The following is a 16,637-nucleotide window of genomic DNA, read 5'->3' as shown; positions in this document are numbered from 1 at the left end:
GAAGACCTGTACCATAACTCATATGATAAACACCATTAAAAAAAATAAAAAGCATGCAACCCCCCAAAAAATGATGAACAAAAATTCAAATACAGTCCTGCTCATCATTATTGACATCCATGAAGGTTAAGTACATAATGTGGAATATCTCCTGAAAAAATGAATCAAGTGAAACAGTTTTTGTATAGAGACTCGTGTTAAATACAAAAGAGCAATGGATAAACAATAATTTAAAACAAAAAACAATGGGAGAGAAAAATAGAAAAACTTAAAGCTTACTGTGACACTGGTATTGACACCCTTTACATTAATTTAGTATGGAAACACATTTTGACTCGCCTGTGGTAAATCACAAAAGAGATTCACCTATGATTAATTGTCGGTGCCCATGTGACATGAATTAGCCAATGAATGATGACTTCAGTGTTTTAAAAAGCCACATGGTAGGTCCTGTTCCTTTGTCACAATGGTGAAGACAAAGGGGCTGCCTGAGGACATCAGAACTGCTATTATTAGCAAACACAAGATTTTCAAAGGGTATAAGGCCATCTCCAAAGACCTTGGTGTCCCAGTTTCAACGCAATGTTATTAAGAAGTTTGCCAAGCATGGAACCGTCAAAAACCTCCCTGAATGTGGGGGAAAGAGGAAAATTGACACAAGATGTCTTCGAAAGTTGGTGCGAATGGTGGAAAAAACACCACGACAAACATCCAAAGACCTGAAGGCCAACCTGGAACAGTCTGGGGTCATGGTTTCAACAAGTACCATATGCCGCACACTAAACCAAGCAGAGCTTTATGGGTGAAAGCCAAGAAGAAACCATTGCTAAAGAAAAGACATAAAAAGGAACAAGTGATCTTTGCCAAAAAGTACCTTGAAAAACCACAATTCTTCACGGAAAATGTTCCGTGGACAGAAGAAACAAAATTAGAGCTTTTTGGCAAAGCAAAGCAACAGTTTGTTTACAGATGGTGCAATTAAGCGTATAACTAAAAGAACACCTTACCAACAATTAAGTATGGTGGAGGATCCATAATGCTGTGGGGTTGTCTTGCTGCGTCTGGTACTGGAGGCTTTGACTGTACCACAGGAATCATGAAATCAGAGAATTATCAAGAGATTTTAGAGCGAAATGTCCTATCCAGTGTAAGAAAACTTGTTTTGAGTCGCAGATCATGGATCCACCAGCAAGACAATGACCCAAAGCACACATTCAAAAGTACACAGGAATGGTTGAAAAAGAAAAAATGGACTGTTTTAAAATGGCCAGCAATGAGTCTTGAACTCAATCCCATTCAAAATCTTTGGGGTGAGCTGAAATCTGCCATTGGGAAAAAGAACCTGAACAAACTGTAAAGGAAGTGGGAGAAAATTCCAGATGAGAAGTGCAAGAAACTTATAGATGTCTACAAGAAACACAAGAGACGTTTGGAGGCTGTCAGCAATGCCAAAGGGTGTGCAACCAAGTATTAATCAGGGGTGCCTTTATTGCTGCACATGCTGTTTATTCTGTTTTTTCCTTTGAAATTGCAACATGGAAGTTGAAAAACAATGTTTTATTGTTGTATTACTTTGGATCACTAATTAAAAAATCATGAGGATATAACTTTGGTACATTTCCATTTATTTCTGAAGATATTGTAGAGTCTATGAAAAAAATTAAGGGGTGCCAATAATGGTGAGCAGCACTGTAGAAAAATAATGGTATCACTGAAAATGTAATCTTCTCCCGCAAAGAACGTGACCCTTCATATTACATTTTTATCTATGTGCGGCCCCTTTACCTGGCTGAGTTTGATATCCCTGGTGTAGTGTATAGATGTTGGCTGAGCAGCAGTTACAAGGATCATCCAAAGGAGCATGAACTGGTCATGTGAAACAATCCTGCAGAAAAATAAGGACATACATACAATACTCAGCGTTCCACTTCAAAGTATATGGGCAGCTTTAGAACTGTATTGTTCGACCTTGTGTCATGGGCACAAAACTCAGCAATTTTAAGTTTTAGCTGAACAACGCTTGTGCTGCCCAACAGCAACCGCCACCTAGTAGATGTGGTCGGCGTGCAGGAGCGTGTTCACACACGGATGTTACACATTGCACCTCTGCTCATTACACTGACAACCCATTGTTTTTAATGTTAACTGTGTAATGCTTTATTTGTCCTGTTGTGGCGCTGCAGAGAAACTGATCAGTTGCTTCTGGTTCCCTCTTAATCACAGTTGATTACTGGAGATCTATTTGAACTAATTAGTTTGGCACCTAAGGCTATGTTCACACGCTGCTTTTTTCAGTGTTTTTTTTATGCGTTTTTTTAATGCAAATTTTCAGCTGCGTTTTACCGTACCAGCAAAGTCTATGAGATTCCAGAAATCTCATGCACACACATTGGTTTTTATTTGATCAGTATTTTGTGCTTTGCATGTTTTTTTTTGCAGAATAGAGCATGTCACTTCTTTCAGCGTTTTTTTTACCCATGGAAGTGATGGGTGGTGAAAAAGGCATTGAAAAAATGCATCAGGTCAGGCCAGGTTTTCCAGCGTTTTTTGTACCAAAACCAGAATGAGATTTTTTTTTCACTGAACTTTATGTACATGCATAAAGAGACAAAAGGGCAGTGAAAAAAAAAACGCACCAAAAAACAAGCAAAAAAGCAAGAAAAATACCGAACAAACCTCCTGGCAAGAGATCAGGTTTTGCTAAAAAAAAAAAAAAAAAAAAAAAACCTCTGAAAAAATGCAATGTGTGAACATACTGGGGAAGACTTATCAAAACTATTGAAGAACAAATGTAGAGAAGGTGTTCGTTATAGCCAATCGGGGTCTAGCGCTAAGTTTTTAGGGGTCATTTTGAAAATGTAAATCTGATTGGCTGCAATGGGCAATTCCTTCACTATTCCTTTACATCAGGTGTAATAAATCTCCGCCAGCTTTTATACACTGTGCATTTGTATTCCCCAGACTACCATCCAGCTACAATGAGTTTTTTTAGCATCCTTGAAATGGTTTTGTGTAACCTTTTTGATAACTAGTTGAGTTGAGAAACTCTCTGTACGACCTCGATTCCCCGGGGGTTTTGTAATCTGATTCTGTGAAATAGAAATATTTGTATCCTAAGGGAAAGGAATCTTTAAAAAGGGAGATTACAATTATTTCCCTTTTATTTATTAATTGATAGAAGTGACTTATTCCTGGTGAGAAGCAATTATTCCGGCAGAATATAATCCCAGCCTGATGGAAACAAAGTTATCAATTAAGTCCGTTCCTATAAAACCTAATAGTTTTCTCTCTTATTAAGTTCAATTATTTGTCACGTCGGATGTGACTTGCATGTTACCTTTAGAATGAGTAAAGCGTGTAATTTAATTGCTTCGTACAACTGCGGCATTCATTAATGGAATTTGCATATGTAAGTAGACCTTGAAATTTGTTCGTTCTGGGGACTTCGTTCCTCGGCTCTTTGAAGTTTAGCTTTCAGGGAGAGCTGGTAATGAAATATTTACTGAATGCTAAAGTAACTGTTGAAATTGGTTAAATAAGTATGTGTGATGAATTATGGGTATCATAATCTTTTGTAAAGTCGTATATGCCACACAGAGAGAATAAAAAGGAGTTGTTGCAATTGTTTACTAGGCGGTATATAGAAACACAGGATTTAGATGGGTTGTTTCAATAAAATAATCTCTTTGGATATGATAGAATAACCCTTTAATGATAACATGCATGCTAGCTGCAGCCACCACTAGAGGGAGCTTACTGCATAATGTACATACATAGAACTCAATAATAACACAGTATGCTGTACGCTCCTAAGCTCCCTCTAGTGGTGATTGTAGCAAGCCAGAATTTTATCATTAAACACTATTACCCTGATTCATTAAACGAAATCTGTCAGTAGTTTTTTGTTATGTAATCTGAGGAGAGTATGAGGTAGGGGATAAAACTGAGAATTCAGCTATGTGTCACTTATCAGGCTGTATGCTGTTGTTTACTTACAATAACAGTTTTATCACCAGGACATTATTATTGTTGTGACTAGCCGACACACACTTGCTAGTCCGATTCCGCCCCCTACTGCGATAAGTAGCTCACTGTCAATAGACTATGTACATAGGGAGCCTGGTGTGGACGGGACTAGATTTCTCCGCTCTACTTCATGTTACATCCAAGAACACTGATTGTGTCACCACTGCTGCGCTTAGTGAACTAAGTGATACATCCTTGGAATCAGGCTCACTTGCCCTACATTATGCTGCTCTCAGATTAAATTGCAAAAACCTGCTGACAGATTCCCTTTAAGACTGGCATTTCCTACACCCGTCTTAATGAGGAGTGTGCTGGAATAAGATGCGCCAAATTCATTAAGAGGCAAGATCACAATGAATTTTGCTCATATTATCAGTGTTGTGCGCCTCGAAATAAATAATACTCTAGTGGGGGATTAGTTACATTTCTGGAGTAAGAAATATCGGCACTATTGATAAATTTGATGGAAAGGCGTAGACATGTCCCCTATCCTGCCCCACCTCCTCCCCATTTTGGCAAAGCAGCCCAAACTTGTGTGAAAATGCCAAAGTTCGCTACATTGTTGTGCAACTCCACGTTACACAAAAATTATGTGACTTTTCAAAGTCTTTTATGTCAGAACCGGGGCCCATGTCGATACACAGAATTGGATTTCTAAAAGAAAAATTGAGCTCTGATCGCTATGAAGATGTAAGAAGAAAAAAATCTGCACAGAATTTTAGGCCTATTCAGATTATAAACATTTACTTAACGGATGATTATACATGGCCATAAATTGGCTTTAACATGGATATCTGTTCCATTTTGATCAGCAAATGGTTTTGAAATGATCTAAGTAAGATTCAGTTGGGCTGTGAGGTTGGATAGTTCTGGGTGTGGAGACGGTTGGTGCTGGGAGTTGTAGTGAAGGTAACTTATCTCTGTGTAGTGACATATGAAGGGCTGAATAGTAGAGAAGAGTGAATTCATTCGAGTTTTACAAAAAATTGAATTCTCCAGTGTTATTACTCGCACACCTTCTAAGCGCCGCCCTACTCACCGCATGTTTCGCTCTGCTCCATCCAGTACCTGACCATTCCAGCCCGGCTGTTTGTGAGTCACAGGGGGGTGATATACCAGGCGACTCCATCCACCATTCCTCGCCTGAACTTAGGTTCTTAGTAGCTCAGTCTCTAGCTTCCTGAATTCGCATATTCCTGTTTTGTCTCACTGGTTAGCGACCCAGCTTACCTTCTCGTTTATCCTGATCTCTCCGCTACTGACCTTAGCTACAAATTCTGAACTTGGGCTGCCTGCCACGACCTCGGGCCATCTGACCTCGCTTTTGTCTCATCCACCTGTACCCCGTTCCTGAGTTTCTGACCCTCCGGTCAGCTGCTGCAATCCCATAGACTGCTTTGGAGTGGTACCTGGTGACTACCGGCTGCCAAGCCTATCCTCACCATCAGGGGCTCTAGTGAATACCCGGTAGACACTTAGTCTCGCCCCTCCAGGATAAGCCCGGCCCGTGGTGCAGTGGGTCCACCCCCACTAGTGTTACATCCAGTACACAGATTTTTTTGCATTTCTCTCAGCACAAATTCAGCAAAATGGTGGTCAGCTGCGGTAAACCATTTTGCTGAACCGTAGAAGTCCAGGCTAACGTATTTATTTTTTAAATACTCACCACTTAACCCAACTGTCTCAACGCCCCTGCAGCCCACTGTCTGGTCCTCCCCGTCTCTTCTTTTCCACTTTCCCCGTTGCGTGCATCTTTTAAGCCTTCTTTTCTTCAGGCCCAGGCTTTTGGCTAGAGAAGACCTCTGACCTCATTGCGTTCCATTGCGGCTCATGCGTGATGCCACGTCGATATGACACATGTCACCTGAGTGGCAGCATGGTACACATTGACGTCAGTAAGAAACCTTGTGAAGCCGGAAACCATGGCCTTGATTGAAGATGTCCGAAGAGAATGCACATGACCGGGGTAGGGGAAAAAAAGAGGCAGGGAGGACCTGACGGCGGGCTGCAGGGGTAGTGGGACAGTTGGGTGAAGAGGTGAGTATTCAATTCGCGTCAAATACCTTTGCTGTAAATTTAATTCCTCTGTAAAATTTGTTGAATATGAATCTTGGATCATCTCTACTGTGTTCTCAATATTTAGTATTCGGTTTGATCTTAGGTAAATTGCATTCTGCCTAAACAGCTGCTCCGAAGAAAACCTCTCTTTGAATGACAGATTTGAGCGCATTTATTCCAGAAAGCGTGAAAACTGCAAATGTATTGTGCAAATAATCACTGAACATCAAAACCTTTCTCGCACCTTGTGATGTCATTAGGGGTTTGTTAAGCTGCCGGAACGTAATTGCTGTTACTTCCCTGCTCTTGTCTTGTGCGTTAAAGAATTAGTCTCCTGTCTCTTCATCTTCAGCAGCCGTCAATGGATGGGTGAACGGAAAGAGTTGTTGCGATCACAAAGCCTTGAATATGATTTAGGAAGAGACGGATGAAGTCATTATATCACATGACCGTGTCTTTGTTTTGTCTTTTTAGTACTGGCATAAAGGATGTTTCCATTGTGAGATCTGCAAAATGACGCTAAACATGAACAATTACAAGGGATATGACAAGAAGCCGTACTGCAACGCGTAAGTACAATGACTTCTCCATGTATGGAACAGCAATCATTGATTGTAGAGATAAGCAAAATTCAAAATCGCCTTTTCGCGCAACTTTTCTCAGGAAATTAGATTCACAGAGAAGTTATTCTCTGTGAATTTAATGTCCCTTTTTAGACTCTGGGGTCTCTCTAAACCCCAGAACATAAGAAATGTAATATGTGAAAATAATAGAAATCTGTATAACCGTACTCTGCTCCTCACTGCCACCCGTCTGGTCCTCGTCTCAACTTCAGATCGGCATTGGCAGTGCTGAAACCCCCTTTGTGGACTCCTGCGCAGAACCCTCCTGAGCCTTGAAAACCTGGAAGCCTCGGCCTAGACACCGAGGGTCGGGGGTCTCAGTGCTGCTGATGCCAATTCGAAGATGCAATGAAGACTGGACGGGTGGCAGTGAGTAGTGGCGGGGCCATAAAGGTGAGTATAAAGTTTTTTTTACATTTTTTTTTATATTTTGGTGGCTTTTTACTGTCCAGTAAAAATGGTAAAATTCAATTCCACTCAAATGTATTTGCTCATCTCTAGTTGCTTGTCCTATGCTATATTTACATCTGATCATTATTGGGGACTCAATATTAAGTTGTGTCCCTCTAGAAGTCACCACTAATGGCAAAAGTGATCGAGACAAGTTCTCTTTGTGGAGAAGGCATGGGTGTTATAATGTGCTGCACCCAAGTTCTGCATGATAAATTTTGGAAGTTCAATCAATAATTTATTGCCTCCCGTGGTCCTCCTTCCCCACCAATCCCTGTGATTGTACAGATGTATACACCCTTACATTTTGTTAAGGATTTCAACTGTTAACGATACAAGTCTAATGTGTGATATTAATGTTTGCAAAACTCTCAAAAAGCTAAAATTCACATCACAGCTATGGTGCTGGTCACATGTAGTGTAAACAACTCCCGACTGAATATCCCAAAATCAGGTTTTTGGTCTTCTTGCACCACTCAACTTTTTATATGTTGGCCAAGAGGAATGTTTTTGCCGCGCTATACAGTGTATGTATATATATATATATATATATATATATATATATATATATATATATATATATATATATATATATATATATATATATATATATATATATATATATATATATATATATATATATATATATATATATACACACACACACATATATACATACATACATACTGCCAGCCCAAAGACCAGGACAAGGGGTAGGGGGATAGAGAGCTGCCTATGGTGCCATCTATATGGATGGCAAAATAGCCTTTACATTTTGGTCTGCGGCCAGATTTGGTGTGGTTAAGGTGTGTTTTTTGGCAATGCATCCTGGGGTACGTATTCAGCAATATAATAATAACAGTCCCATGATATTATAGCTTTCTCTCTCACTTTGTGGCATCCTCCCTGTTATCTGCACTTTACGATTCATCTGAAATCATCTTCTATTTTTACTCAATGACATCTTCACGTTGCAGGTTTGACCACATCCCAGCGTCGTAAGGTGAATAGTACAAGATAATAACACGTTTCCTGGCAGCCAAGTGTTAGTAATATAAAATATATCACAGCTTGTCCAACTGAGGTTCATTCCATTTTTTTCCTGTTGCTTATCCATATGTACTGTCCGGGCGTACATGATGATATTTTGTAATGGAACGTTATACAATTTTTCAATACTACTGTATTAATTGCTTGATTTTTTTTTTTAAATTTAGAAATCAGATTTGACATTAGATTTCACAATACGAGCTGCATACTTTATCAAATAGATCTTCTAAACCGGATAAGGCCAATGTACTTACTTTGAAAATCCACGTCATAATGACTATACAATTCTGTTTAAAAGTTAAAGCTCAGTCTGTGCACACCAAGTCTGATTGACAGCTCCTAACTGTCCCTCCTCCCTGCTGGAATCTCACACTGCTGGGTACAAACTGCAGCTGTCAATCAGGCTTGGTGGGTGGAGACATACACTGGGACTCTCAATGTTTAGCTGGACTCACCCTAATATCAGGATTTTACAGCCATTCTCACATTAATTTTCAGAGTAAGTACAGCAGCTTCATCAGATTCAAGATATCTATTTAAAAATGTATGCATGATTATTTATACTTTAATATCTCTGCTTGTTGTCATACAATAGTTAAATTGTTTACTTACAGTGGATAACAATCTGTCTTTTGATGATGATGATGATGACTACACATAAGCATGGCTTGTTACAGTTGCAGTACAGCTATTATCACTAGTGAGATCAATGATTTTGGTAATGTAGTCATACAGATCATTGCTTATTTTTTGCTCTTTTCAGTTATACTGTGCAAAAAGTAGATGTTTGATTTTTTAGAGACTGACTACATTATTGAACTGATTACTGCAGCAGATGAGTATGTTTTTTTTATGTTGAACTCAGTGACCTGTGCCATCTTGCAATTCTGTTATTAAAGAAGCACTCCTCCTCCTCCCTTCAAAGTTTTTAGCCTCTTAATATATTGCAGTCATCAGATTACATAGCACTGTGTGCTTACTATTGCTCATTTTGCCTTTCTACTCAGTTAATTCTTCTCTTTTCCATTAGGTCTATGATATCACATTAAAAACTGACTGGCTTCTAAACTCTATATTGAAATAGGAGGTCTCTTTTCCCCTGCATGAGTCATTCCCCTTTTTAACTCCTGACACAGGTGCTTTGCGCCTCCCCTTTGCAGTAACTCATGACTCATGCAGGGAAATTAGACCTCCTATTTCTACATAGAGCTTAGAAGCATTCAGCTAGTCTGTTTTTAATGTGATTTCATAGACCTAATGGAAAAGAGAAGAATTAACTGGTAGAAAGGCAAAATGAGCAATTGTAAGTACACAGTGCTATATAATATGATGACTGCAATATATTAGGAGGATAACATTTTTGATGAGAGGAGGAGTGTTTCTTTAATGAAAGGACTACACAACACTGGGATTAAGGGAAAGGTAATGGTTAGGTGTTGGGATCAATGACGACCATACACATTACTTTGTATTTTTGGTTGTTATTTCTTCCGACATCCCATAGATCCAGTGTTTATCTAAGTGGGAAGAGGGGAATAAACTGCTCTTTGGGGTCTATCTACCATGTCCAATGCCTCTTTTCCAGGATGTCTGCCCCTATATATGTTAGACTGACAGCTGATACCACCAAAAATCATGGCAGAATGCAGAAGAAGATCACAATGGTGTTGCCAGAAATCTATTGACATACATACCAAGTACAAACTCGATGCCCTCCTACATGTGTGTACCCAGGTAATAGGAATAACAGACAATAAGGAGGCATTATAACAATGAGTAGGACATGCCAGGGTGTATTGTGTACAGGTATAGGTCTGATTTCCACTGATATATATAACAATGGTTTGCTGTATATTACCAAAGCATTTGCATCTCTTCTAAACATCTTGCATTATAGTGGAATAATTCTGTAATTACAAGCATTGTGTTTCCTGTTCAGCATTTCTTTGAACTCATGATATTTGCAAAACAGAATTTGCATTTTATCAAAATACCAATTTCTACATTGTAACATGGATCAAAGGGATAACGTTTCTCCTTGCGGTGAGTGACATGTCAAGCCTGGCATGCCAAGGTGAGGAGACTTTTAAGCCGCAATGCTTCTCTGGGAAATATGCAAATTGTCTCTTCAGAGAGGAGGAGGACTAGAATTCTAGCACCATCTATAGGAAGTAGCAGTCCTAAAAGTTAATATCGACTCTCTAACGAGCCTTGCCACATGACTTAGGATAAAAGACAGAACCATAATCTTAATTTGCAGACACTGTGTTTCGGGGTACTGAACCTCATCAGAGCAAAGTGTGAGATATGGTTTGGCTGGGTGAGAGGCGTCAGACCGCTATCCAAGGGGCAATGATAAAAGCCAAAACCAGATTTAAGCGATTTGTCCGAAGGAAGGGAGAGTGAAGCGGCTGCTGATTGGCTGCAGAGTTTGCGTGACATCATCTGGAGAAACAGTGCCGACACCACAGGAACGGCACTGGCACCGGAGGTGAGTATAATAGAGAAATATAAGGATTGAGAAGGGGTTGTCTGAGCAACCCCTTTAAACATGTGCTGTAGACAAAGCACTCATGTAATCCGCACCCAAACAACACTGTAAAAAAAGTGGCAAAAACGCTACAAAACGTATGTTTTGAACATATTTTTATAGCCAAGAGAGCAGGCTTTGGCTGCTAAAAAAGTGCAGCAAAAACGTGTGACTAGAACTTAGGCTGTGTTCAGAAGTCAGAAAATGTGAACAGAACTTTTTCTTTGATTCTAAAAAAACGGACCCCATTATAATCAATGGGATATCTCTGCCGACATTTGCATAACTGAAGTAACTCACTTACACCATTTACCTGCTCTTAAACGGACTGTCCGAACTGCCATGTGAACACAGCCTAACAATAGATAGTGGAGATATACCAGATACAATTTAAGGCCACGGCTCCACTATCAGTATTTGGTCAGTATTCGGTCAGTATTTTTTTCTGGAGTGGGAGTCAAAAACAAGTGAGGAACAATCCGAGAAAAGGTATAATAGAAACAAGTCACCAATTTTAAATTTATCACCCACTCCTATTTTTGGCTCCCACTCCTGAGAAAGAATACTGACCAAATACTGATACTGGGGCCGTGGCCTGAGGACTATACTCCGGTACATGTTTTGTAAGGTAGGATGCTCAAAAGGAATGCGTGATCAGACCTACTGTTTAATCAAGTTTTTACATGCATTTTCAAAAAATTTTAGTGATTCTTTTTACATTTTGCATGTTACTTTTAATATTCTAAAAAAATCTTTAAATCTTAACAAGTCTAAAATAGGCTGTCACTTCTTGTTCTGTAGAGATAAATTTTCAGCAGTCTTTTCATAATCATCACAGACAGGATCACAATGACAGTTAAAATCCATATATACATACGACAGGTAATGTCACAGCTCACCTCCTCCTCCTCCTGTACTATGATCTCTTCACAGTTCACAGAGCATGCCCACAATACTCTCTCAGAGAGATCTAGGAGTCTTCTCCAGACTCCTGTTTCATGTGACAGTTGTAAATCATATCGCTAAATGCTGTTAATAGCAGCTCGGGTACTATGGCCATAATCATGTGTGACACCCCAGGGGTCTGGTTGTCACAGTGATAGAGATATTACGTCTGAGAGCAGGTGGGAGGTCCTTTGGTCAGGGATCCTGTGCATGCCACACCTCCTGCCCAGCCTTGGGAGGGGAAGAACTTCCCCTGTATAAACCCGGGGCTGAGGCAGGGTTAGTGAGTCCAGGAAGAGTAGAGACAAGAGCAGCATAGGAAGCAGCAGAGTCACAAGGAGTCAGGGGCTGGCAGCTAAAGAGCTCGCCCTGACTAAGAAGATTCTTTACCGGACCCGGAGTCCGAGGCTGTGGGGACTAACTTCTACCCAGCAGCAGAATCCGTCAGGCAGGGGATTTCAGGTCCCCTGGCCCAGAAGCCCGAAGGCCCGGTCACACGCGTGGGACCAGCACCGCCATCGTGGAGCGGAAGCCATTAGAAGGCCCCGAGTCACCGGCCATACGGGTGAGCACCACACGGTACACTCAGGGACGTGGGCTACTTACATCAGCTTCTAGCAAGGTAGCCAGAAGAGTACAGTCAGCTTGGGAGGCCTACAACTACGCCTGGCCAGGGGAGATCCCATCTGCTCAAGGACTGACCAGGCCCCGTTCGCTAGCAAGTACTCCGGGAGGGTCTATCGTTGTTACCAGTAAAGACCCTGAACGCTACCATACCGTCTCTGAGTGGTTCCTGCTACCCCCATCATCCACGTCGGCTGCCCTGAGGCCATACCCCTCCCGTTGGGGGTTATACTATCACGCTGCACCATCCTTCCACCGGCCTCAGCGGTCTGCCCTGCAGCAGCAGCCCCCTGGCTGCATTCAACGGGTGGCGTAGTCATCAACCATTTTCTACCGCTAACAGACTGCCGTCCAGTTTGACTCCCTGGGCACGGACCGGGTCACCGCCACGAGACTACAACCCTAAACAGATCCGGCTCCGGGTAAGCTCCCGCGTGCGCAACGCAGCGCGACACAGGCCCAGGGGCGCGTCAACTTTGGCGTAGTCGGCAGGATCACGTGCCCGCAACCACCGGGTACTGCGTGCCTGAAAAGCAAAGACTGTTCAAACTTACCAGTGGTGAAGATTCCCGCCATCGGTGAAGATTCCCGCCATCCGGCGCCATCTTCAGCCTTCTTCCCGCCATCGGTGAAGTTTCCCGCCATCCGGCGCCATCTTCAGCCTTCTTCCCGCCATCCGTGGAGTTTTCCCGCCATTGGACGCCATCTTGAGGACGCCGCGCGGGAAGAAGAGGGGCGTGGACTCCGAAAGCGCGCGAGAACTGAAGCCCCGCCTCACGTCCGGACGTTGCGTAAGGTCCTGGAAGGAGCCCAGCAGACGCCGACGTCACAGGAGCGCGACGGAAGGTCCTCAACCCTGACGATCCACTGCGGAGCCGCGGCCTACGGAACAGGATCATCGCAAGGTAGGCCACGGTCCACTAGGGGGGAGGAAGATGTCGGATACGGAGGAGAGCTCCACTGCCTCAACCCCCGCCAGCGCTACCGCTGTTGCAGTTATGCCCTTCACCATGCCCTATATCCCGGGAGCAGCTTGGCTACCCCAGTACTCAGGGGAGTCACATACCCTGCATGACTTTAGAGAAAAGCTGGATAGCCTCTTCCAGGTGTACCCCCTCACAGAAGAGCAAAAAGTGAGCATCCTGGTGGCCCAACTAACTGGGGCAGCCAAAAGGGAAGTAAAATCCTGGCCACCTGGGAGGAAGACTGTCGCAGGGATACTAACCCGGCTGAAGGACACCTTTGATACCCGCACCTCAGCCGAGATTAAACTTAGATTCTACGGGTGCAAGCAGCGAGCGCATGAGAGTATAAGGGACTATGCACTCAACCTACAAGAGGCCCTGAGGGCCATTAAGCAGACCGACCCTAATGGAGTGGGAAACGAGGACAGGCTGTTGACCGAACAATTTATAGAGGGTTTATATTGCAATGCCCACCGCACCCAGTTGCGGGCAATGGCCTTACAGGACCCTCATCTAGAATTTGCACAGTTCAAGGACAGAGCCATCCGGGTGCTCCGAGAACCGGCACCAGGTGGCGTTGTGACCCACAGACGCCCCACTACCACTTACTACCAGGAGGCGGCGCCCTTGTCAGCAGGGCCTGTGGGAGCTGATGCGCAGGCTTTGGACAATGACCCGGCTCCAGACCTACACCATCAGGTCCAAGAGCTAGCTAAAAGCGTTGCTGCGCTAACCCGAACTGTGCAGTCTTTACAGGTTTCCACTCCAGGGAAGATCCAGCTGGCATCCGGACCGGAGGACATCCCGTGGCGTCGACCAAGGAGGACCCCACCGGCCAGAGGAAGACCCAGTGACCGATACAGCGAGGACGGACGACCCATCTGCCGCCGCTGCAATCAACCCGGACATATGGAAAGGTACTGTTCTTTAAACGGGCACAACCTGGGGTAGAGGGCCAACCCCCAGGAAAAAGATCACCAGGCCCATCGAACTGGCGCGACAGATATGTGGGAGGACGTCCAGTCTTGCCTGTGGTACTGGATGGCATTCCCATGAGTGCCCTACTGGACACCGGGTCACAGGTCACCACCATCCCGTACGTGCTCTTCAAGCAGTACTGGAATGACTCGGATATTACCCGCTACCCTGACGACGACTTGAGTATCATCGCCAGCAATGGTCAGCCCGTGCCACAGATCGGATTTAAAGAGGTGACCATCAAAATTGGTAGAGTCGAACTGGCCGCACAGGGACTGATCATTGTAGATATTGACAAACATGAGAGTCACCCAAAAATAACTCTAGGAACTAATGTAATTGAAAATTGTCTTGCAGAGGTGATTTTCCTTTTACAGCAGGTTGCCAAGAATGCCAGCTCCGGCGAGCAGCGGGTGCTCCAGAAAGAGATCCGGGCACTGATGCAACGGCAACAAGTGGAACTCTCCGGCGGTGAGATTGGTAGCGTAAGAATGTGTGACCCTTTTCCTATTGCCATGCCCCCAAAAAGTGAAATGATGATTTGGTGCCGGGCAGCTATTGGTCTGAGAGGTAGAGATTACCAGGCAATGGTAGAACCAGTTTACTCAGACAGTAGGCCCACCATTTTGACAGCACGGGGGGTGGTCAATGTACGCCATGGGAGGGTGCCCGTTCGCATAATAAATATCGGGGAGAGGGAAGTGTACCTGCCCCGGTATGCCACGCTAGCCAAATTATATACCACTAATCAAAATTCTATACAATCTGTGGAACCCTTGCCTCCATCTCACCCGGAGGAAGGTAACGGCTCTAAGAAAGACATGGAGGACTGGTGTCAGCAACTACATCTGGGTACTGACTCCACTCCCTCACACCAGAAACAAGGAGTCTATCGGGTGGTTCAAGAGTATGAGAGAGTGTTTAGTAAACACCCGTTAGACTTCGGGCGAGTCAAGGGGGTAGAACACCGCATCCCCACGGGAGATCATCCTCCCATAAAAGAGAGGTATCGACCCGTACCCCCTGCACATTACCAACACGCCAAGGGGATGCTTAGAGACATGAAGGAGGCTGGGGTAATCCGGGATAGCTGTAGCCCCTGGGCAGCCCCACTAGTTTTAGTCAAAAAGAAAGACAACACCATGAGGATGTGTGTAGATTACCGGAAAATCAACCGTATCACACACAAGGATGCGTACCCCTTACCAAGGATAGAGGAGTCATTGGCTGCTTTAAGATCTGCTAACTTCTTCTCTACCTTGGATCTCACTAGCGGGTACTGGCAGGTTCCTGTAGCAGAGGCGGACCGGGAGAAGACCGCATTCACCACCCCGATGGGACTTAGCGAGTTCACCTGCATGCCGTTCGGACTCTGCAACGCCCCAGGAACCTTCCAACGATTAATGGAGTGCTGTCTGGGCCACAGAAACTTCGAGACGGTCCTGTTGTACCTGGACGATGTCATCGTATACTCCAAAACTTATGAGGACCACCTGAAACACCTGGCGGAGGTGTTCGAAGCTCTGGCGAGTTACGGCCTAAAGGTGAAACCCTCCAAGTGTCACCTCCTGAAACCAAAGGTGCAATACCTGGGACACGTGGTGAGCGCTGACGGAGTGGCTCCCGACCCCGATAAGATCACCGCAATTAAGGGATGGCCAAGCCCCTCCAGCGTAAAAGAAGTGCGGCAGTTCCTAGGGTTGGTAGGCTACTACCGAAGGTTTATTCCCGGTTTCACCAAAAAGGCAGCACCTATGCAGGACCTCCTGATAGGCCAGTCCCGGAAGGCCAAGAACCAGAAGCCGCCCTTCAAATGGGAAAAGCTAGAAGAAGAGTCCTTCCGCCAGCTGAAGATGGCCCTCACGGGGGATGAAATCTTGGCGTACCCGGACTATAGCCAGCCCTTCATCCTCTACACCGACGCCAGTAACATCGGGCTAGGAGCCGTACTGTCCCAGATTCAGCAGGGGAGAGAACGAGTAATCTCCTATGCCAGCCGAAAACTGCGACCCACCGAAAGGAACCCCGAAAATTACAGCTCATTTAAGCTAGAGTTCCTGGCCGTGGTATGGGCAGTCACCGAGCGCTTTAGGCATTACCTCGCTTCTTCCCGGTTCACCGTATACACGGATAACAACCCGCTGACACACCTGGACACGGCAAGACTCGGTGCCCTGGAGCAGAGGTGGATGGCCCGTCTGTCCAACTACGAGTTCACAATTAAATACCGGGCAGGGCGCTCCAATACCAACGCGGACGCCCTGTCCAGGATGCCCAACCTGCCGGACGGAGGAGAAGATCCGGAGGGACTGGAAGAAGTTGAACTCCCTGCGTTCCACCGTCATGGGACTATCCAGTATTCCCACCGGGTAAGGAGTAAGCAGGCTG

The 16,637-nt window shown here is 44.3% G+C and overlaps 1 protein-coding gene across 1 annotated transcript in view; it reads left to right on the top strand.

The window, feature by feature from the left end:
• NEBL (nebulette) overlaps window positions 1–16,637 on the top strand; it is a 292,333-nt gene that overhangs the window by 17,728 nt on the left and 257,968 nt on the right. The window contains exon 2 of the mRNA XM_073677485.1: window positions 6,559–6,653. Within this exon, the coding sequence (XP_073533586.1) occupies window positions 6,559–6,653 (95 nt within the window). The remainder of the gene's footprint in view (window positions 1–6,558; window positions 6,654–16,637) is intronic.

This window comes from Phyllobates terribilis, unplaced genomic scaffold, assembly GCF_046119375.1.
Source record: "Phyllobates terribilis strain yellow unplaced genomic scaffold, ASM4611937v1 Scaffold_4__5_contigs__length_816908805, whole genome shotgun sequence".
NCBI lineage: Eukaryota > Metazoa > Chordata > Amphibia > Anura > Dendrobatidae > Phyllobates > Phyllobates terribilis.
This window is presented reverse-complemented; position numbering and strand designations above follow the sequence as displayed.